This window comes from Limulus polyphemus, unplaced genomic scaffold (genome assembly GCF_000517525.1).
Source record: "Limulus polyphemus unplaced genomic scaffold, Limulus_polyphemus-2.1.2 Scaffold4894, whole genome shotgun sequence".
Lineage (NCBI taxonomy): Eukaryota > Metazoa > Arthropoda > Merostomata > Xiphosura > Limulidae > Limulus > Limulus polyphemus.
Genome location: NW_013670504.1, coordinates 22,288 through 45,351, shown reverse-complemented (window position 1 = coordinate 45,351; position 23,064 = coordinate 22,288). Strand labels below are relative to the sequence as shown.

Below are 23,064 nucleotides of genomic sequence, written 5' to 3'. Positions count from 1 at the left end.
CTAGATACTAGCTTTGTTATAATGCCATTTGTCGTTTTTTGCCTAGATACTAGCTTTGTTATAATGCCATTTGTCGTTCTTTGCCTAGATACTAGCTTTGTTTTAATGCCATTTATCGTTATTTGCCTAGACATTAACTTTGTCGTTCTTTCCGTAGATACTAGCTTTGTTATAATGCCATTTGTCGTTCTTTGCCTATATACCAACTTTGTTATAAAGCCATTTGAAGAAACTGTTGCAACTAATGGCATGCGATATTTAACGCTGTCTCTACAACTGTTAGACAGGTGATTAACAAAAATAATGTTTTATCAACAAAGTTTCTCGTATTTATCTCCGTTTAAAACTCAGATAATAATTTTGTTTTTTCAAGCTGTCTGTGCATATAGTCGACTTTTAAATTTGAACTGATAAATTAGGGGAAGGCAACTAGTCAATCGCACCCACCTAAAACTCTTGGGCTAATATTGTATAATTTAATAGTTGAATCTGATCGTTGCTGTTATAACGCACATGTGGCCCAAAAGTACGGAGCATATTTTTGCATCAACGGAAAATGAATCATGCATCCTCGGATTCACAACCTAAGCTAGCTATCTACGAGGTTATGCGAAGGGCTGAATATCCCTAACTACACCCTACTAATTGTAATTTATATTAGTAATAATTTTTTTTTTTTTTATTTTGGCCGAAGTTTCAGATTGAATTTAAATAAAAAATATACACATAAATGGCCATAATTTAGACCCTGAGAAATGTGTCATTTTAAGTTATAAAAACAATCTTCATCAGATACTGAGTAAATAATAAACAGAAGCTTTAAAAGGGTATGTGTACAGGTTGAATCGAATTCTGAAGTTCGTTAATAACTAGGAAGAAATCTGGCTTGAAAGGTTTATTCAAACTCCAGAAGTTTTGACCAAATAATGCTGATCACAATAGCTTTGCATAATAATCACACACACAAAAAAAGAATAAACAGTAATTAAAATGGTAACAAAATGGTAAATGTTAAACCTTTTTTTTTTATAAGTTTATTAAGAATTGAAATACTTAATCGATCTTGAAGGCCAAGGAATTCATATTTAATTATTCTAATTGTTGGGTTCCCTTTATATTTTCCTGTATAATCCCACTAAAGCAAATAAGGTAATCATAATCATTTTCAATTTCTATCGGTACAGTCATTCTATACATTTACAAGACGAACTTTATAGCCACGAGTTTATTTTAATATACTGGTTTATCCATCCTAACACTGAGAGAGAGAAAATCCTATTACATTTACTTCTTTGGTCACTATGTTTTATTTCATTTCAGTAGTTGAAATAAAAATATTTCCTTATACCTTCTAAATTGAGATAAAAATAGCACATGCGTAATATCCCTTTTTATAAATAAAAATACTAAGACACAGATACAGATTCACCGGTGCATACAGTCAGCCTCCTACCCTGGTCTCTTTCCCTAGGCTTTCTTAAGAGAAATGTCTCAAAAAAATAAGGCGTAGCTGCCATAACCGGGTTTCACTTGCATACATTAGGCATTCCCCTTTGTTAGTTTGGGCTTCGAACCGTGGTATAAGTTCCGCTGCGCTTAGAGACTTCAAGTCTTGAAACTAAGAGCACTGTTGATATCAGTGAAGTGGAACAGCTAGAACACTGCTACTGTTTCTAAAAGCTCATACTGTCAATAGTTCTAATTATCTCGAATATGCAGTTTATTTCGAACTTAAAAGTTTACTCGTTAAACTTTACAACTATTCTTAAGTGTGCTTCTCACTCGGTTTTTTTTTTTTCATGAAATGTTTCACGTGAGTTAGCTTCGAATCACAAAAACTACTTGAAGCGAAATAGGGTCCATGATCTCACTCATAAGGTTGAGGGCTAATAACGCTAAAGATCGGAGTTTGATTCTCGCAGGGAGCACAGCACAGATTAACCAGGGTGTTGCTTTACGGTAAGCAACAAAGGAACAAACAAATGACAAAGTACTGTTTTTTATATTTATTTGTATTTCAGTTATATAATTATTGATTTCTGTAGCAATTAAATATTCAGATCTAAACTCATAGATTTGTCTAAATAATTTTAAGTAACTGATACAATATAACAGGTTAATTTAACTATAAAGTTGTTGTTGTTTATTATTGAGCACAAAGCTATACAAAGGGCTATCTGGGCTCTGCCCACCAAGGGTATCGAACCCCGGTTTTTAGCAGTATAAGTCCGCTGTGCCACTGGGGGGCAACTGTAAAGTTAGCAAATATGATGCATATTATGAAAAGTTCACCTCAAATTAAGATTAGAATTGTTTTATATGGTTATAATAAATGTTAACACATACAGAGGTCTGACAAGTCTTCATGTTGTTACAGCTATAACCTATATACAGTTATCTTATATAAAACATGTAGATAAGAGAAGCGTTCGTCATAAATAACCTCCTAGATAAGACGTGAAACCTCTTGATACCCTCTTTATTTATTTTCTGAAAAAGAATATTTCGTGGGAACAATAGATAATTTGTACAACATTACTTCTCTATTATTAAAGGTCAATTACTATTTTTGTTTTTATTTCTAAATTAGGCTGAGCCCACTCTTGACCAACTTATGACGAAAGAAGAACGAATATTATTTCTAGGTTATGATGACGTTGGTAAGTTAAAAATTACTACTTTTAAGAAGGCAGTTTGTGTGCAAATAATGATTTTCTTTGAAGTAAACTTTCATTCTTGAATAATAGATAAATCGATATTCACTTTTTTTTCTTCATTGGAGTTGTTCAAGTTGTTTTAACTTAGAGCGGGAACAATTAAACTGCGAGTCTTTTTCTTTCTGAAAGTCAGTAATTCAAGTTTTAAAGAAAATAAAAAGGCTAAAATTTCCATGTTTTTTTTTTGAAATAATCTGAGCAAATGCTCACAAAATAGACTGATTTTTTTTCATTTTAACCTAAAAAAACGTACATGGACTTAACTCTCTTCGATCTCCAATAAAAGGTACCTTATCTATTGAAAACTGAAATGGGGTTTTTGTCTTTTCCATGTACGATATAATGCTTTATTTTCATATTACACGTTTACTGTAAGAGAGATGATGTAAAACACGTGAGTATCCATGATATGATACTACTGACTAAGGCATATTACAGGTATGAAATAAGTAGCATCTACTTTATTTTATTCCCACAGTACCAGAGTACCAAGTAACTGACCTACAGAACAGTGCTTTGCTGAGATCTCGACGGTCAGTTGGTGGCGACGGCGATGCTGGTGACACTATTGTTGACGTACGAGCTTTCGGAGAGCTCTTCAAGCTACGGCTCACGAAAAACCGGAATCTTTTGTCACCCAGGTTTTTCACTTCTCAGAAAAATCTTGTTGGACTTAGTAATGACACTGACTGTTTATATCATGGCGTCGCTCTTTCGCATCCTAATACTTCTGCGGCCTTAGCTCTGTGTGATGGAATGGTAAGGTTATAAAAAAACACATGTATTATATGCGTATGTAAGTAAATTAAAACAAGCATAAAATTTATCTTTATTTAGAGTAAAGATTTCTTCATTTTCTTTAGCCAAATTCACGTTGTTATAAGATATTTCTTTATAGTCCTATAGGTGAATATCCTTTCATATTCATTGAAACAATAAAGGGAAGGGAACGAAAAAATTATAATAACACAGGTTCCACTACAGAGTAATTATATTTAAAGGAAATTTACCATCCTTGAGAAAATTGCACGTCTTTCCCTCATTTATATAATGAGCTACCTTCGTTAACAGCGTAGAATAAAATGTTGTCTCAATACGTAATGTTTGTAAATCAAGATTTCTGGCTATTTAACAAGCTAAAAAATCTGTAATAAATATAAATACGTTTAAGACGATTGTGTCTTTGGGTTAATGAACAGAAAGTTAGGGTTTAGGAAAATGTTATTCAAAAGTCTATACGTTAAAACAAACAACTCCACCCCTTTAAAAAGAGGGAACACAAGACATGATAATATAGTACTTATGTATTCTTTTGCAGCAAATTATTTGGCAGCTTCAACTTTCCTATACAAATCAAAATAATTAGGATAAAAATATTCAGTCTAAAGGACATGCTGGCAGGAAAAATAACACTTTTTTAGAGCCATCTTAGGGCGCGAATTGGCACTACAGTAGAGCTTTGGATTTTGGATCTAGTGATCCGAGCTCCAAAAAGTGCAATACCACAAATTATTCCCCGTATTTTGAGCTCTGGTGTATTATAAGAGTGACAGTCAATCCCTTAATGTGGATGGTGGGCGGGAGGGTGTTGTTCACTATCTACCTTTTCCCTGCCACCCAGTGGTACAGCGATATGTCTGCGGACTTACAACGCTAGAAACCTGGTTTCGATACCCGTGGTGGGCAAAGCACACATAGCCCATTGTGCAGCTTTGTGCTTAACTACAAACAAGCAAAACATTCTCTCTGTTCAGTAGTTTAAGATTAGGGACGGTGGCAGATAGCTATAGTAGCTTTGCCATAAAATATAAAATACCAGAACCATCTTGAAAGCGTTCCATGATGAGGTCTCAGTTAAGGATCCAGGCAACATTGAAACTTCTTAATAAAACATTGTTCATAAAAACTTTTTTATTTCAGATTTCCAGAAAACCAAAAATAAAAACAACAAGACAAAGGTTCTTTAAGATAACCAGGGGCTTTCGGGAAAAACACATGTTTAGAGCATGTCACTGGGCTATTACTTGGATCTCTCAAATGTGACTTGTGTAAATTTATGCACGCTCGAACTTTCTCAGATCGACCTACATAAAATTCACTACAAACTGTACATTTTAACGTAAAGACACAATTAACAGAATCGTAGCTTATTAAGCGTTTGAGAGAAAAGATTACTATACCTTGACTGTTCCGGAGTGAATTAGTATTATCAGCAAATCTTACAGCGCACAAAAACACAACGTTTGTTATATTATTACCTGTAATAATACTTGTTTCTTTTGCAATTTTACGAGACCATTGTCACGTATAACCTAATAATTTTTCGGCATATTTTTAGCCCATTGTGTACCTTTGGGCTTAACATAAACAATCAAATCTAATCCGAGCCCCCCCCCCCCAGTGGCACAGCGGACTTACAACGCTAGAATCCGGGTTTCGATACCCGTGGTGAGCAGAGCACAGATAGCCCGTTGTGTAGCTTTGTGCTTAATTACAAACAAACAAACAATCTAATCCGAAATCTAAATAATACGAAAAACTGTGACTTAAAATTAATATTTTTATACCTTTGGACAATAAGCTGAAACAACAAAATGTTATAATTTTGAATTGTCTTATTTTACATTGACGGTTTTTTCATTTAAAAAACCTGGCTTCACAAAAAGCTTTGTTAATTACGTCCTCTGGGTAATTGTTTTTCAACTAAAAACCTGCAGTTGATCTTTATTTGTGGTTACAAATTGTTTTCATCTCTCTTTTAGCTAACGTATAAAACAGTTATGTACACTAATTTTCAAGATTATCTTGATTTTATAGTAATTGCTCTTGACATATTAAAAAAACTGTTTTCTGAATTCCTTCTTTGAAATCTTGTCATGACTCTTTTCAAAATAATTTTTAAGGAAGGTTATTTGAATGTTTGAGTTAGACTTACACAACCTCGATTAATCGCCGTGATGAATTCAAATTCGATGACGAGGAACTCACTTTGAGACTAATAATGGTTGGAAATGGCTTGAATGGGTAATGAAGAAAAACTTTAATATAAGTTTAACATAACAGCAAATGTACAACGTTTCGACAAGTTTTTCTTCATTACCCATTCAAGCCGTCTCCCACCATTATTAGTCTCAAAGTGGGTTCCTCGTCATCGAAGTTATAAAGATGCTTGGATAAACCTCAGACTAAAAACATAAAAATTGAAAGATGATGTGGATGAAGAAGCAATACAAAGTTATAAAAAAATTGACTTGTGGCTTCTATACCCACGTTTTATTTATTAATAGTTTTCTGGTTACGAGTATGCACCTCTACACTAGGACACAAAATGGGAGGGAATTTGTTTTTTAACATATCAGAAAAACATCCTTTAGGTTTTCACATAAGTAAGTTTATTAGTGAAAACTGTATAGGGGGAGACAAATAGACTTTCGAAAGGACCTGCCTAAAATGAATTCCTTGTGTCCTCCGGTGGGACAGGGTTAAGTCTACGGACTTACAACACTAAAATCCGGGGTTCGATTCCCCACAGTGAACACTTACTCAAAGCCTACTTGAGCTTGTTGAATGGAAATCAATTCACAGTTCACGATTTTAATTCTTTACGTTCACAGTCTTCTATTCTCAGGAACCACTCCTTTCAATATTGTTTGTTTGTTTGTTTTTAATTTCGCGCAAAGCTACACGAAGGCTATCTGCGCTAGCCATCCCTAATTTAGCAGTGTAAGATTAGAGGGAAGGCAGCTAGTCTTCACCACCCACCGCCAAACTCTTCGGCTACTCTTTTACCAATGAATAGTGGGATTAACCGTCACATTATAACGCCCCCACGGCTGAAAGGGGGAGCATGTTTGGTGTGACGGGGATTCGAACTCGCGACCCTCAGATTGCGAGTCGAGCGCCCTAACCACCTGGCCTCATTTCAGTAACAACTGCTGATTAACTATGAGAAAATTCAAAACCAATATAATATTATTAGTGTCTAAAGTGCAAATAAATACCTGGGCCATTTATATTAGCTTAGTTCATCGAAAAGGAAATGAATCAATGTTGTTTAAATAAAACATTACAAACATTCGTTGTTCAAACAACTTATCTCGTGTTTTTTTAACTTTGATGAAGGTTTAGGCTTAGTTGAGCATAAATCACTTTTTAGGTCAACTAGATTAGATAATTTATCAAGAGCACTTTTCATCATAACGGCGTTATTTTAGATCAGTTATAAATTCAAATGACATCCAGATGACATTTGCATTATGCGAATTATGAGTACTGAATATTAAGCATTAACAGTAGATAGAAATATCCCCAGATAAAACTATGGCAAAAATAATTATTTCGTTTGAGTGAAAGTTGAAACTGAAAATCGCTATAAAGTACAAAAAATAGAGAGTAAAACGGAAATAAACACCAGTTATGGACTTTTATAGCATTGATTTCAATAAAAAAATATTGGGTTCGAACAAACTAGAGATTAATTTTCTTATCTCCTTGAGATTTGTGTTTTCAACATTCCTACAAAGTTGTTATTTTGTCTCTAAAGTAGATCACCACAAAACTACTAATTCGAATAGCCAATACGTTTAAAAAAAGGTGGTTTTAGTTTTGTATGAATAACAGAGAAAATATAGATAGTCTGTTACTGTTTCTCGTTAAGAGTCACCTGTCTTGAAAAATTGTGGTACCTTCAAATACTCAATTACATGCGTGTTATTTAGTCATGAAGCCTTCATAACGAGGCTACGTTTCGAACGCGACTAAACCGTCACAATCCATAGTATTCTTCTGGCGTGTTATATACATTAAGCACCTGATGACATTTATTAGCTGTCACAATCAATAATCTTCTTAGAGATTGTTGTATACATAAATACCTGATGACATTTAGCAGCTGTCACATATAATCAATAGTCTTCTTCTGGCGTGTTGTATACATTAAGTACCTGATGACATTTAGCAGCTGTCACAATAAATAGTCTTCTTCTGGCGTGTTATATACATTAAGTACCTGATGACATTTATCAGCTGTCACAATCAATGGTCTTCTTAGAGATTGTTATATACATTAAGTACCTGATGACATTTAGCAGCTGTCACAATCAATAGTCTTCTTAGAGATTGTTATATACATTAAGTACCTGATGACATTTAGCAGCTGCTACAATCAATAGTCTTCTTCTGGCGTGTTATATACATTAAGTACCTGATGACATTTAGCAGCTGTCAATCAATAGTCTTTTTAGAGATTGTTAAGTACATTTAGTACCTGATGACATTTAGCAGCTGTCAATCAATAGTCTTCTTAGAGATTGTTAAGTACATTTAGTACCTGATGACATTTAGCAGCTGTCACAATTAATAAACCTCTTAGAGATTGTAGTAATTCGCCTTTAAACGATTATTTTACGTTAGTTTGTAAAGAATGTACCTTTGGTTATATGTTCTACCTGTTACATTTCTTTTTGAATCATGTTTTTAAATGTCGCAAATACAAGTACACTTTTTAATGTCATTAACAGCGAGGGTATCCAACTGAGGAATCAATGCATTCTAATCATTATAGGCAAGAACGATATATTAGTTAGCTATATCCATTATTGGATAAATGTATAGTCATGATCAATGTAAGTAGCTTGTTTGATCAGAAGTTATTGAGAGTTCAAAAACAATAATTACAGCACTAATCTTTTTTCACTCCTTTTAAAAACTTGTAGATAATGTAAGATTACTGAACAGAGACACTTAGAAACTGGCACTTAGCTTAACGATGTCTAAATGTAACACTGAAGCTTTTATTTGAATAGACAGTCAAACAAAGTTTTACAGAATTTTTTCACTTCACTTCACTACTAAGTTTGGCAATTAAATATTCGTATTTTGTTTTTAATAAATTTATTTACATAATTTAAAAAAAATTACACAATGTATCGATTTAAATTTCGCGTAAAGCTACACGATAGACTACAAGGAAGTCATCACCATCAACTCTTGGACTGCTTTTATGTCAACAAACAATGGCATTGCCCGTCAGTTTATAATGCCCCAAAAGCTGAAAAAGTCGAGCGTGCTCGGCGTCGGTGATTCGAGTCAATCGTCCTAACCACTAGGTTATGCGAGGTACAACAAAAAAATGTTATCACATTTCACTTTTCTCCATTCGTCAAACGGGATTAAAAGGACATTATAATCGTTATCACAAACATTTTTCATAATTATCCCATACATGGGGAAGATATATTTTAATAACATCAGCAGTTTCTTTTATTTTTCAATTCTACTCTGATGGCATAACTAACACTATGAAACAATTGGATTCAAGCACTTTTATCTCTGCATAGAAGAAAAATGACTTGTTTATTTGCCAGTCTGCCACTGACGTTTTGCTCCTTATTATTATTTTTAGAATACAGTAGAATATAATGTAAAACTACTTGCAGGAGTTTGTATTATGTTCTAATGCTTCATCTCGCATCTTTTAAAGTTTTAAATTAATATCAAAATCTGTTATAGTTTTCAAAATTGATACTTGTTAATATGATTTTTAATAGAGAGGCATCATTGAAACGGAGACCGACACGTTTACTATCCATCCATTACCAGACAATGTTACAAGAAGACTCGGCTATGAGGGAAAACGACTGTCTCCACACCTGGTTGTGAAAGCTAAAAGCTCGGAACAGTATTCATGTCCTCATGGTAGTTATAATTAAATAAATGTTCTAACTTTTTGTTAACTATAATTAATTTTTCTCTTTTATGTAAAGATTAATTATCCAAATCGAAATTATAACGAAAGCTTCTTTTTAGTCCTAAAAGTTTTTGTTTTAATTAGTATTTATTTTATTTAATATGACAAATTTGAAACTATAAGATGTGAAAATGTTGCGATCTCGCTTGCATTTTTTCCCAGGTTGTATATTAGATACATAAAATATTTATCCGTACAGGTTGGATTATAACCTATCTTAAAGTTGGGGATTGTAACAAAGTCACTAAAAAGCTTGTTGACCCCTTTGGTATGAAATTGATAAGGAGAGTGTATTTTCTCGAAAGATCGTCACTTTTATTAGAGAAGTTAGTAAACTTGGTTATGTGCATTTTCCAGCTTGCTTTACTACGAAGTTTAAAGCTGCTGTGTTAGTAGGGAGATTCTGAAAGTCACTAATATTAATCTGGAGAAAATAAATGTTCAAGTTTCTTATTTTTTAAACACAATAATACATACTAACTCCTTTTTGAAACTCAATGGGAAGCGTATAACGTTTATTCTTGAAAGTATGATCTTACCGAAGGATGTTGACATTTAAAAGACTTGACCATGCGTCACGTGAAACAATATTCAGTTCTTTTGGGTAAGAGATTGAGACATTCACCTAGTGGTGAAATTCACCTGAAAGAAGTATGACACCTTTGGATAAGAAGAAAAAGGCCGGTCTGAAGAAGCAAGGAGTGGTTGTATATAAAGTTTTCTGTAATTTAACGGTACCTCTTCATGCACTACTGAAAGTGAATTGGCAAGAAATACTAAAAGTAACGGAAGTCCTTTCCGGCTTTGAAAGACGGAGCAGTGTTCCAATTGGAATTCCAAAAAAGAGCCAATGCTGAGTTTTAGTGAGTACCGGCACAGTAAACACAGTAACCTATAATTGCTTTTTTGTTCACACTGTTCTTTTCATAAATTTTTCATGGAAATTTGTCTTCAAAAAACTCAATGTACAATCTGTTTTTTCTTTTTTTAATTCAGGTCACATTTACCATAATATTCGAAAAAGAAACGCAGCTGTTTTCAAGTTATATGATGGCCCAGAACGTCGACAGAAACGAAATATTGTTCGTCGAAACCCTGTAATAGAGACTGCTGTGTTTACAGATGAATCATTTTACCAGGTGATGAGACGTGCCTTTCCTACCGACACAGACCAGCATCTTGCAACCTACGTTCTCGCTGTTATGAATGCAGTAAGCACTACTCCGTTTTATGCACTGTATTATAATATCATTTATGATGCAAAAATGAATAGTATGTAATATTAAAAGAGAAAATGGATATTTGGATAAATGAGAATATAACCTTAAAAATACTAATTTTTAGATTTCCAAAAAAAGAAACGTCCTAAAATAGAACTGATAATTTTTTGAAACAATCCACTCAAGTGTAGCATAATGGTTCGTGTGTCGGGCTGGGGATCGGAAGGTCCAGTGTTTGAGCCACGATATGTCGCTGAACACCCTTTGTACTTTCAGATCTTTAAATATGGGGACGTTATAGCTCTCACAGTCAATTCAGTATTCAGTTAAGAGCAGCTGTGTAGGCAACGTGTTTCTTACTGCTTGTCCTCCCTCTGGTCAGAAGCTCTAACTTAGGGATAGCTATGCGTGAGCTTTAAGGTGATACTTATTGTGGATATTCGCACGAAGCTACACTAAATATATCTGCTCCAGCCGTCCATAATTTTGAACTGATAGACTAGAGGAAAAGCAACTAGTCAACGGCTCCCACCGCCAACTCTTGGGTTACTCTAATCGAATAGTGGAACTTGACTGTCACTCTTGTAACACACTCATGTTCCAGAGTTCGGAGAGCTAGTTTTTATGCAACGGCGAAACACGGACCTTCAAATCCAACCTCATATTTAAAAGTCTCTTACCCAGCCGTTTAGCCCATGCATCACATAAGGTGCCGTTCGTGTTAATAATAACAAACACCAAAATTTTAAGAATCGTTTTGTTACAGTAGAATTTGATTGTCTTTTGTACATTAATGTGTAAAAAGCTAAAATTTTAAACTGCTACATAAAATCACCTGTTAAGAATCTCATCTACATGTTTAGAACTATCTGTTTGAAAATAAAATGGTTTTATTTTTGGGATATAAAATGTGATATATTTTTTGTAATGAAAAGATCAAAGGATTATTTAGACACAACTATTAAACTTGACTGATCGTAGTTTGTTTAGAATAGTTATGTATTTTTATAACTTAGTTGATTAAAATAAAGCTCAGATCTTTAAACGACAAAATAATTTGTTGTAGCAATAGTTGATAAATAATATTTTGCTTCAACAGACACTCTTTTGTTTCCCACCAATTCAGTTGTTATACTTACGTTGTGGCATTAAAGTAAGCAAAGACTGATAAAACTGTTAAAGGATACTACTAAAGCTTTTAAGTGACTCGTTCACAATGCAGAAGGTTAAATATATTATATCAAAACGATTTTGAATATGCAAACCAACAAGTGACTTGACAACTACAACCGATATAAAATCGCGGTGGAACGCTTTGTATCAGTACTACATTTTGACATTATTTGACGTTGCATGGGTAATGTAATACCTCCGAAAAGTTATTACTTTTTGGAACGGTATGTAATATCCCTTTCCAATGCAAAATATTCAAGCACTCAAATCGGGGTTTTAGGATTTCCAAGATTTAGGTATTTCTTTCACTTTATAGCATTATAAAACCAGGACCACCCAGAAAGAGACCTGCAACAAATCGTACCCCATCCATGATAAGCAAAATGCTTTGTTTCGTAACAGGTTAAAATCAACTAACACAAATGTCAATGGCAAAAGCTGTCCACGTGACCTGGGCAACATTATGTGACATAATCAAAAATGATTTCCGTCTGGAAATGAAACCAAGATGAGGCTTCCAGTCATACTTCCCGTTCAGCCGTTGCAAACCTCAAGTAGTTGGAGAATGAAACAGCTATTCATAACGGTCAAGTCGCCAGACCAGTTCTACGGATTTTAGTATGATCGTACTCTTGGAATGGACGCTTGGAAACCGTCGTCCTCATTTACTAGATGTGAACAACAATCAGAGAGGAGTGGTGTGCTTTGGGCATAACAGGCTTATGACGGAGACTTTTGCAATAGAAACTGCGCTACAGGTCTATTGTCAAAAACATGGTTGTCAAACAGAGTATGACCGGACGTGGCGGTGTTTACTGTGATGAACATGGTCGTCAAACAGAGTATGACCGGACGTGGCAGTGTTTACTATGACGATACATGGTCGTCAAACAGAGAATGACCGGACGTGGCAGTGTTTACTGTGATGAACATGGTCGTCAAACAGAGTATGACCGGACGTGGCGGTGTTTACTGTGATGAATATGGTCGTCAAACAGAGTATGACCGGACGTGGCAGTGTTTACTGTGATGAGACTCCAAAATCGTTTTAATATAACGTACATAACCTCTGTATTTACTCGAAATGTTTAACGTTTTTCACACAGTATGGTCTAATTTGACACCTATATCCATATTGTAATTTATTATAGAACAACTTTAACACTATTGTATTTATGAACACACTTAGCATCTCTGATCACTGAGGCAACATTAAGTGGATATACTAAAAAAATCCAATTACCTTTTCGATTTTACTTTCTTATTAGGTACAACTTCTTTTCAAGGATTCCTCTTTGGGAAACCGCTCACCTGATTTAACTCTGGTGCTACTTGACATACTGAAAGTTCAGCCTTCGGTAAGAAATAACTTCATATATATGCTTATTTAGCCATCAAGTATGAGTACATTCACTCCACTGTCCATTCCTCCCTCATCATCCAATCTTCTATTCCTCCTCGTTTCTCCTTTATCCTTCTTTGATGTTCATTTTCTACATCTCACTATTCAGTAAGCTGCAGTTCACCTTTTTTTTACTATTTTTTTCCAATTTATACTACACTATATCCCATAATTCCTTTCTGCTTCTTTTATCACACAATTTTGTTTATTCATTTTCTATATTATCTCATGCTTATGGATGTTGCAAAAGAACATAGAAAACAGAGATTTAACATGAAAATATCTTTAATGACTAGTGCAAATTTCAGTGGAAACATTTTAGGTGGCAGAACGCAAAGTGTAAACAGAAAATCTATTTTTGGCAGTGCTTTTAAAGGAAGATACAACCACACAAACGTTTCCCGTTAGTTCAGCGGTGAGTTTACTAACTTACAACGCTAAAGTCCGAGATTAGAGTTCTCGCTGTGGACATAGCGCGAATATGCTATAGCGTATCTTTGCGCTAAAACAAAAATCGAATAAACGAAACAAACGAAGACGCGCACACACATACACACAGTTTCATGTTTCATCTTCACGTATTCTTCTTTAATGTTTCTTCGCTATAATTTTCTTAGTCCATTTCACACACACACAAAAGAAATGATATTATCTACTTAAATGCACGGTGATCATAAAGACTCCAAGTTACACAGTGCTTGTAAGTACATAATATAAAATTAATATGAATAAAGGTTTTCGCCTAAAGTTAACACCTGCATTAATACATTTCAAGGCTGATGTCATATGGGTAGAGATGAACCTTCCTAACCTTTAGCATAAATACACATATTCTACGGACAAATGGCTAAAACTAATGTGAGGAGAATTAAACGGTCAACGTTTTAATCAAACGACCTTCCTCAGGAACTGACGAGGGATGCTTTGCCGAAAAAGTTGACTTCTTAATTACTTTTTTCCGTAACAAAAGTGTAACATGTTAATTACTTAATTAGCCATGTTGTATATATCAATTTGAGTTGGTCTTGCATGGCACTCGTCTCGCAACCTGATCGCGGGTTCGAACCTCTGTCACCGAACATTCTCAAACTCTCAGCCGTAGGAGAGTTATAATGTGACAGTCGATCCCATTGTTCGTTGGTAAAAAAATAGCCCAAGAGTTGGCGGTGGGTGGTGTTGACTAGACGTCCTCCTTTAGTCTATCACTTCTAAGTTAGGGACGGGTAGTGCAGATAGCCCTCGAGTAGCTTTGCCCGAAATATAAAAAAAAGCAAAAAAAAAACTGGGCCCTTAGTCTATTAGCAGAAAAGTTTTGTGTTTATTAATTTTGTTATTGGACTGATGATCAACATGTTATTAAAATTAGTTAACCAAAGGTTAATATGGTTTAACTGGCTTGAATTCAATCAAAATTGAAATGGTTTGTCTCACAGAGAAGAGTTAATTAACATCCTTTCTGGATGGACATGTCATCCAAATCTTCTATACTTTTTTAAGTTTGTTTATTTTTTGTAAATCTGTGCTGGTAGATGTTGTAAGGGGGACGAAGTTTCAGCGTTCAGTTCTTGCAGGTTGAAGATTATTGTCAATGGAACTAATGATAGTGAATAATTCCGTGTATCATTTCCCGTGAACCACAAACTTGGGGTTAATGTGTTCTTGCATGACCTTCAAGAAAAGAAGTTTTATATTTTTTATTTATATTTACATCCAGTCTGCAAGTCAGGGAGACATGTTTGGTTAATTCCCAAACAAAGCTTTCCGACATTCTCTCTCTTATATATATTCTGAATAGAGATTCGAATTGCTTGCTATATCTGAAATATGAACTTCTCACCAGCGAGACTGAATTCGCATTGAGAGTAGTGGCCGAACATGTTAGGCAATACAAGATATGGTTCCTCAGCTCTCTAAAGCCGTTTTCTCAAGTTCTATCTATATAGATGGCCAAAGTTTACTTGATTGTTGTAAAGTGGCTAAGCGCGATACCTGTCTGAACATGAACACTTCAGCTATTTTGTGCGAGAGGAATAAAATAAAATCAACCCATAAAGTTCACATCTTCGCACCAAAGACTATTGAGAGATGAATTTTTTTGCCAATAAAATGTGGTTTTGTGAGGGTAACAGATCGAGACTTTTTTTGGTTCTCACTGGAATACGGGAAACCGTAACACCCAATTCCCCAATTTGGTCTCATTGACTCGCAGGCTGGATGTTAAATACATCATTTCTTCATGTCATTAGCCAGTGATGTTGTACTCAGTGGAATAAAGAATAGATTGAAAACTACTGAAAAACATATCTTTATCATTCCAGTAGATCCTATTTGTTATGGGATAGCTCATATTTTCTGGTTGCCACACTATTTCATCAGTGCTAAAGGATAGCTTGGTTTTAATTAAGAAAATGATCAATATATCAATATCACCATTTTTCAGGATAACTGGTGGGATGAGGAATTATGTCACTGCCTGTGAAAACAATAAAAAATAACAAACAATAAACTAATATCCTGATTCTTTCCTTATTTATTTCATTCAGATTTAGTAAAATAATTGCTCTTATGAGATCTTGAAATAATCAGGTTTTACTTCTCTTCCGAAGTTAGAACTGCTGTATCTGTGAGATAGGGTTAAAGATCGTTTATAGGTGCGAAATGTATCCTAACTTTATATTTTGAAACCTGTCTCTATAGGACTTGGAACCGTCTCATGACATTGACACCTACCTGACAAACTTCTGCATCTGGCAACACCGACGTCGTGGAACTATACCTCTCTGGGATCATGCCTTATTATTATCGGGGTAAGAATTTACAAATATGTATATACATGTGTGTGTGGTCAGTTAACTGCACAAACGGTAAGCCTGATGAAGCCTTTCTACTAATGAAATTACAGTTTACAACTTATTTTTACATAATATAACGTTTTTTTATGTGTGTGTGTGTGTGTGTTTGAAATATACTTTGTAGGCAATATTTTCATAACTTAGACGTTTGTATTGTTTTTCGTTAGGGGAATTTGAATGCCACGTGTCGGGTTCGTGGCTTAATATCTAGAATTTTCTTTAAAGTTCAGTAAACGATTAGAATGGTATAAAACGCATGTTGTCCCCTGATGGCAAGTCTATAGATTTACAATGCTAAAATCCAGGTTCGATTCCTTTCGGTGGACACAGCAGATAACTTGATGTGGTTTTGCCCTACCAAAAAACAAACAAAATGCATGTTACGCGAGACTATTTGATTATTGAATCATGTAATTAATTAAATCAGTGCTGCAAATGGTAAATTTGTGTCTTCAACGAAGAAATAAAGATAGGAAAAATGCTGTATGCACGAGAAAATTAGCAAGTAAATGGAACATCTCTTGAGATGTTATTCTCGTATGAAGACAGACTTGCTGTTGTTTTCGTGGAATTTGTACAAATTGTAAAAACTCGTATTCAAGAAAATAAAACGCTTTCATTATTATTAAATAGACTAAACTTTTCGTTTTCCTTTTTACAGAGTAATTGAAAATCAATCCCGGCCAACAGTATCAATCGTTTTAGAAACCTCTACTTGAATAGTGGAATAACCAATCTTCACTTTAGCTAAGTAAAATTAACACAAGTGGGGCGAAGGGAGAAAACAATATCCCCCGAACAACCCGGTTGAGAAATTCTGAGAATTTCTTTTGAAACTAGATCCTTGCCACGTTGAAGATAGAATAAATTTGTTTGTTTGTAATTAAGCATAAAGCTACACAATGGGCTATCTGTGCTCTGCCCACCACGGGTATCGAAACCCGGATTCTAGCGTTGTAAATCCGCAGATATACCGCTGTGCTACTGGGGGGGGGCGATAGAATAAATATAAACCATTACAAACAGTATATTTTCTATATTTTGCGACTATTACGAATATAAACCATTACAAACAGTATTTTTTCTATATTTTGCGACTATTACGATCGAAGAACGATCAAGATAAAATTGTTCACTTATTTTGGATAGGAAAATCAAACAGTTGAAAAAGAATGTTCGGTTTTTCCTCTTTAAATATTAATTGTTATTACATTTTTAGTGAGCTAAGTACGAATTTAAAATTCATCTGGAAATTACATTTAGTTTTGCTGTGATCTGCTGTGATATTTCATTCTGTGCTTTCTTGGAAAGATGTATAGTCAAATTATTATCTAACTAAAATCTTTACTCTTACTGTGATCCGCGTAAGATCTTTAGTTCTGTTTTGACTTAAATAGAATATTGAGCCCTGATGTGCTCTTGGTAAAGATAATTAGTCCCATTGCTGTCTTGGTAAGATTTCCATTCTTGTCTTATCAGGATAATATGCAATCTGGATAAGTTTTTAGCCGTGTTGTAATCTGTAATCTGTGTAGAGTGTGTAGGATTGCTAGCGCTACTATCGTAGCAATGAATATGGTTATGTTGCTACAATATTTGGAACAGAATTATAGTCCAGCATCTGTCTAAATGTGAATTAACTATTATCAGTCGACGCACATAACTTGCAGCATAAAGTAAATAGTAACTTTAATTGCTTCCCAATATTTGTTTTATTTTTCTTTCTGTTAGAATCAACATGTACGTGTTGGATAAAAATGGACGTAGAAAACGCCATGTTGTTGGTATGTAGATTGTTTTGATATTTTACAACTATCATAACTTAACTTAGTCTGTCATCATGTAAATCTGCAAATTTGTTGGTGTATTGTTATCTGTCTTTTTCGTGCACTTTGAACACCATTTTCTTTGTTTTTTGATATCATAAAGTTATTAGTTTTACTACCTCTCTTAATGTAGAAATTCTTAAACTATTTTGATATAATCGAGTAATGAAGAGGGTGAGAGAAATGCAAGTAGAAATGCCATGATGGTGCCCATTTACGATGGAAACGAAACAGAAAAAATAATAAAAAACAAAATGAAAAGGTTACTGGAGTGATTTTAACTGTTATAGGTTTGGCACCTGTAAGCGGCATGTGTAACTCCCTAAACAGCTGTACGATCAGTGAAGGAACAAGCTTCCAAACAGTACATGTGGCTACTCACGAGATGGGGCACAGGTAGAGCCAGTTTTTTTATCCCAGTTGTAACTCTTACTTTCATTGGTAACATCAGAGAAAAACGTCTTACAGTTTCATTGTCAGTAATTGCATGTAAAAAATATGTTCCACCTAATCTGTAGTGAAACTTTTAATGGTTTAATATTAAAATATTAAAATTCAAGGTACTTGTTTAGATATATAAATAATTAAAGCACTCAAACCATCAACGTTTTTTAAAAACACAATTTGTTAGCGGTCTCTAAACAGACTCTACATGTACTGACGTCCAATCACGTCGTCCACACTCTTGAGGATGACGTGTTTGGATGTCGAAACATGTAGGGTGTCTGTTTGATACCGTTGACAGTCTCAAAATAACGTTTTTAAATTGTCTACAGAAAAAAAAAACGTTGATGGTTAGAGTGCTTTAATTATTTTAATAGTTTATAAAATGCTTTACGTTTCATGTTTATCTCACTATCAATAGTGACCTTATCAGTTGCAGGTTAGTGGACACATATATTGATAAACAATATACGTCTAATACTTCTCTTATTATATATACCAACAGAAATATTCGTTTTAATTTAACTGGAAAATCAAGGCAACTACATTATATTCACACATTGTTAACATGATTGGTATAATGTTCTCTACGGTACATTTATTTTCTTTATTCAAATTGTATAAAAAACAACAAAATTTCATACAAAATACGAGTGGAGTTTGTTGACTGAAATAAAAACTAACTCTCACATCCTTCAGTTTAGGCATGGAACATGATGGTAGTCAAGATGGAAACACTTGTAACCCCAGCAAGTACATCATGTCCCCAACACTGGGGTCTGGAAAGTCCACTTGGTCACATTGTAGTAGGGAATACCTGGAAAAGTTTCTTAGGTAAGAGACAAGTAACTGTATGTTGAGAATCATTTGTAGAAGTTTTTATTGAAAGACAACTAAATGTATGCGATTTATCAAAAGTAAACTAACTATGCAAATCAGTACTAAAACGGAGTTTGTAAATTAATGAAACCTATCCTGTTGAATAATTTATATAAAAACAATTTTGAAGCCTCATCACGTCGTGCATGTCGCCACGTCCAATACCAATGACTCTTGACAATAGCTCTCTAGTGTAGCTTTTGTCTCAAGAGTTTGTGTCATAAAGCTATCATGTCCAAAGTACACCACTCCTCCTTTCTTGCTTTCTATAATTCATCTAGTATACGAAGACGAAAGTTTCGTAACAGACGTTTCAACAGTCCAATTGCACAGAAATCCATAGGCGCTGAAATGGTGACTATATGGAAGAGCATAATTACTCTTTTTATTCCCCACTTCCTTGAGGTATGTAACAGTTTAACGGATATATCCTGGCATCAACTTGTGTACACATGATTTGAGTCACTTTTCCAGGCAGAGATGCTTCTTGATTATAATGCGTAGTGCTACTTGGGCCAATTAGGCAGCTTTTTCCACTGGCCTTTGTGTTCGTAAATTCTCATATGATGTTAGACGCCACACTTTGCTTATAGTGGCCGAGGTACGACTTGTTGCAGGTCTCTTTCTGGATGATCCTGGTGTCACAAGTTGATCCATCTTCTTTTAATTTCCAATGCTATTCAGCACAATGAATATTCCTGTCTCGTATATTCTTAATCCTCCATCTGATAGATTTTATGAGTGTATGAATATTTTGCATCAGAAAGGACTATCACATGCTCTTCCCAAAAACATCATATAACTTACGAATGTCAAGATATATTTCTGTTACATGCCGTTCCACCACGACTTTATATCTGCTGTGGTTGTCACGTGATTTACTTATTTCATATTCAAAATCGTTTTAATATAACATACTCAACCCTCTGTATATCATACTGAGCAGAAGTATTTAATGTCATAAATCCATATACAACTAAGCTAAAGCTATTTGAATTATCTATCTGACTAAAACTAGTTGGGTAACCCGCTGACTAAAACCAAATGAGTGCCCTAATTGAAAAACAAAACCAGTTGAGTGTCCTTTTGTTTAACCAGTTGGTAACCTTGCTGACTAAAACAAGTTGATTTGTTCTATCAATGCTTTCGACCACAATTACATTCAATTTGATCAGCTTCATGAGATAATAATACCAATATTCAAAATAGTTTTAAATATTATAACCAGCATCACTAACGACACTAACTTTAAGGGAAAATGAAGTATGTCATTATTTACACATAAAAACAACCATTTTCTCCTTAGGTCAACACTGCTTACCCGAACATGAAGCCTGAATGTACTTTCAGGTATTCACGTATTTTCCGTAGTGCACAGCCAATAACCAAAACTGCCAGAAGGGGGAAAAAGGCTAAAAATTATGATAAAATAAACTACTAGCTACCTATAAAAGATGTTATACCGATTTTGTATCACTGAAGATAATAATAACCTTAAATCATATAAAAGTACAGTTGTTGTTATATTTTCAGTCCGAAAATTTAATGTTTCATCTAAAAGATTTCTTCTTTGTCAAGTTCAATTATTTAAGTTATGGCATAGCTTCATTATTTTATGTAACAAAGGAAATGAGAAGAACCAACACATAGAAATTTTTTATCATTGGGTTGTTTATCAACCTCCAGGTCCTCACGAGCTCAGTGCTTAGCAGTAGAGGGTCCATATCCAGATATTTTGAAACAGAAGTCTCGTGGTAAATTACCTGGCGAGTTGTATGATGCAGATCAACAGTGTGCTCTCCACTACGGCAGAAGAGTTCAACATTCAACTACATTTTATGGCCAGGTAAAAAAATATTGTTATTTTAATCCACTATAATTTTGCTTTCTCTTATTGAGCTTTATCAAGCAATTACTCTAAGGTGTAACAAAAGAATTGATAAAAATTCAAAGACTTCAACCTTTTTGTTTAGTTTTTGTTCATTGATGGATTTTTTAAAATCATAATGACATTTGACATGTTAGCATTTGATTAACTGTTTCTTTATCTTTAACCTTAACCTAGCCACAACTCTTTCAGGGTTTATTAAGATATAACCACCTGAGGTATCTAAAGATGTTTCTTATGTCACATTTATCCGTTAAAGAACTGAACCTACAAAATACATATAAGGATAGAATAATTTGAATTGCCCAAGGCCCATGTTAGCAGTTTATTTATTGAATATCGCCCAAAACTTCTCGAGGGATATCTGCTCTACCCATCCCTAATTTATAAATGATAGACTAAAGAGAAAGCAACTAGTCAACACCTCCCGTCGCCAGTTCTTGAACTATTCGGAATGAATATTGAGATTGGCCGTCACGTTATAACGTCCCCACGGCTGAAATAGTATGCATGTTCAGTAATGGGATTCGATCTCATGACCTGCAGATTGCAAGTCGAGCACCCTAACAACCAGGCCAGACCAGGCCTGCTAGCAGTTATAGAATATTTTTATTCAACTACGTTGAAGTTATTATAATACAAGCTGTTATCATTTATGTGCAGGATATCTGTAAAAACCTACGTTGTGAAACTGCCTTCAGTCATTCGTCTTCAGTTTCAGCACATCCAGCACTAGAGGGAACCACCTGTGGTACGAATATGGTATGAGTTTTGAATCACAAAATAAATGCAAATAAAAATGTTTGAGTTTAAACGTAATAATTTTATAAGATAAATTTTAATTAAGAATATAATGCTCGTTATTACAGAACCATAAACATAAATGAAAAAAAAGCAATAACCTTGAACTGCAAATTGCTGATAATACTACAATATTTACCTCTTATAAAAGATTTTCTTTTGAACTCTGTTGTAGTACGTTTAGTATAACAAATAATAATTATATTATCAAAAATAATGTATAGAAGTAGTGTTTCACTACATAAGTTTTTTAACTATTGTTAGTGGTGTCGAAGTGGGAAATGTGTATCACGTGACCAAGTAGTAAATCATCCCCAACCAAGAGATGGGGCTTGGAGTTCTTGGTCAGCATATTCTTCATGTTCTTCTGACTGTATGACTCGGGAAGGAGTAACAGTTGTTGGTGTAATGATCTCAAGACGGAGGTGTAACAACCTAGGTAGTAATTCGTTGACATTATTATCAAAAGTATGAAGTTACTATAGTGGTGTTACAGTACTGGTAGCCTGGTATTTTAACCATTTACTGCCATATAGTTAAAATTAAATACAGTAGTCAGTTACCACATATTTCAACTACCTGATTTCGTATTCTTCTTTACTATAATGGACGTAGCGTGTATGTCGGTATCTATGTGTGTAACTTATGTATTGAATGGCACCTCAAACTAAAATCAATAAAAAGTTTCACACTTTAGGTATTTAAGATTCAGACAATTAGAAAAATAACTGTGTTATATGCAACAACCATTACTTTATAATAGAACACAATTTTAAATAAAAATACTTTACTCACAACAAGAACACGACTTTCACTAGGACTATACGTGAGGGCTGGATTATATATCTTTATTGGTGTAATTTTTAGATGTAGTACTAAGAAACTGGAGTTCTTAAAAAACTATTATTTTTTCAATAAACGGTACCACTTTTAATATATAAAAACATTACAGTTTATATGAGTAAAATTTATGAACATTTTGAGCTCTGTACATTGAATCATTTATATGCAATGAGTTGTGTATGACTAAAGATCAAAATCTGAACACTTTTCCCGTGCAGTACTTCATAGAAAAAAAAATCATTTTATAGAAAATCTTCACTTTTTTTCTATA

The 23,064-nt window shown here is 34.2% G+C and overlaps 1 protein-coding gene across 1 annotated transcript in view; it reads left to right on the top strand.

The window, feature by feature from the left end:
- The window catches only part of LOC106471836 (A disintegrin and metalloproteinase with thrombospondin motifs 16-like), a 52,339-nt gene that overhangs the window by 8,217 nt on the left and 21,058 nt on the right, over positions 1-23,064 (top strand). The window contains exons 2-13 of the mRNA XM_022400441.1: positions 2,591-2,660; positions 3,196-3,476; positions 9,266-9,413; positions 10,462-10,676; positions 13,127-13,216; positions 15,958-16,067; positions 17,844-17,896; positions 18,229-18,334; positions 19,082-19,216; positions 20,948-21,107; positions 21,813-21,911; positions 22,215-22,418. Coding sequence (XP_022256149.1) covers positions 2,591-2,660; positions 3,196-3,476; positions 9,266-9,413; positions 10,462-10,676; positions 13,127-13,216; positions 15,958-16,067; positions 17,844-17,896; positions 18,229-18,334; positions 19,082-19,216; positions 20,948-21,107; positions 21,813-21,911; positions 22,215-22,418 — 1,671 coding nt within the window. The remainder of the gene's footprint in view (positions 1-2,590; positions 2,661-3,195; positions 3,477-9,265; positions 9,414-10,461; positions 10,677-13,126; positions 13,217-15,957; positions 16,068-17,843; positions 17,897-18,228; positions 18,335-19,081; positions 19,217-20,947; positions 21,108-21,812; positions 21,912-22,214; positions 22,419-23,064) is intronic.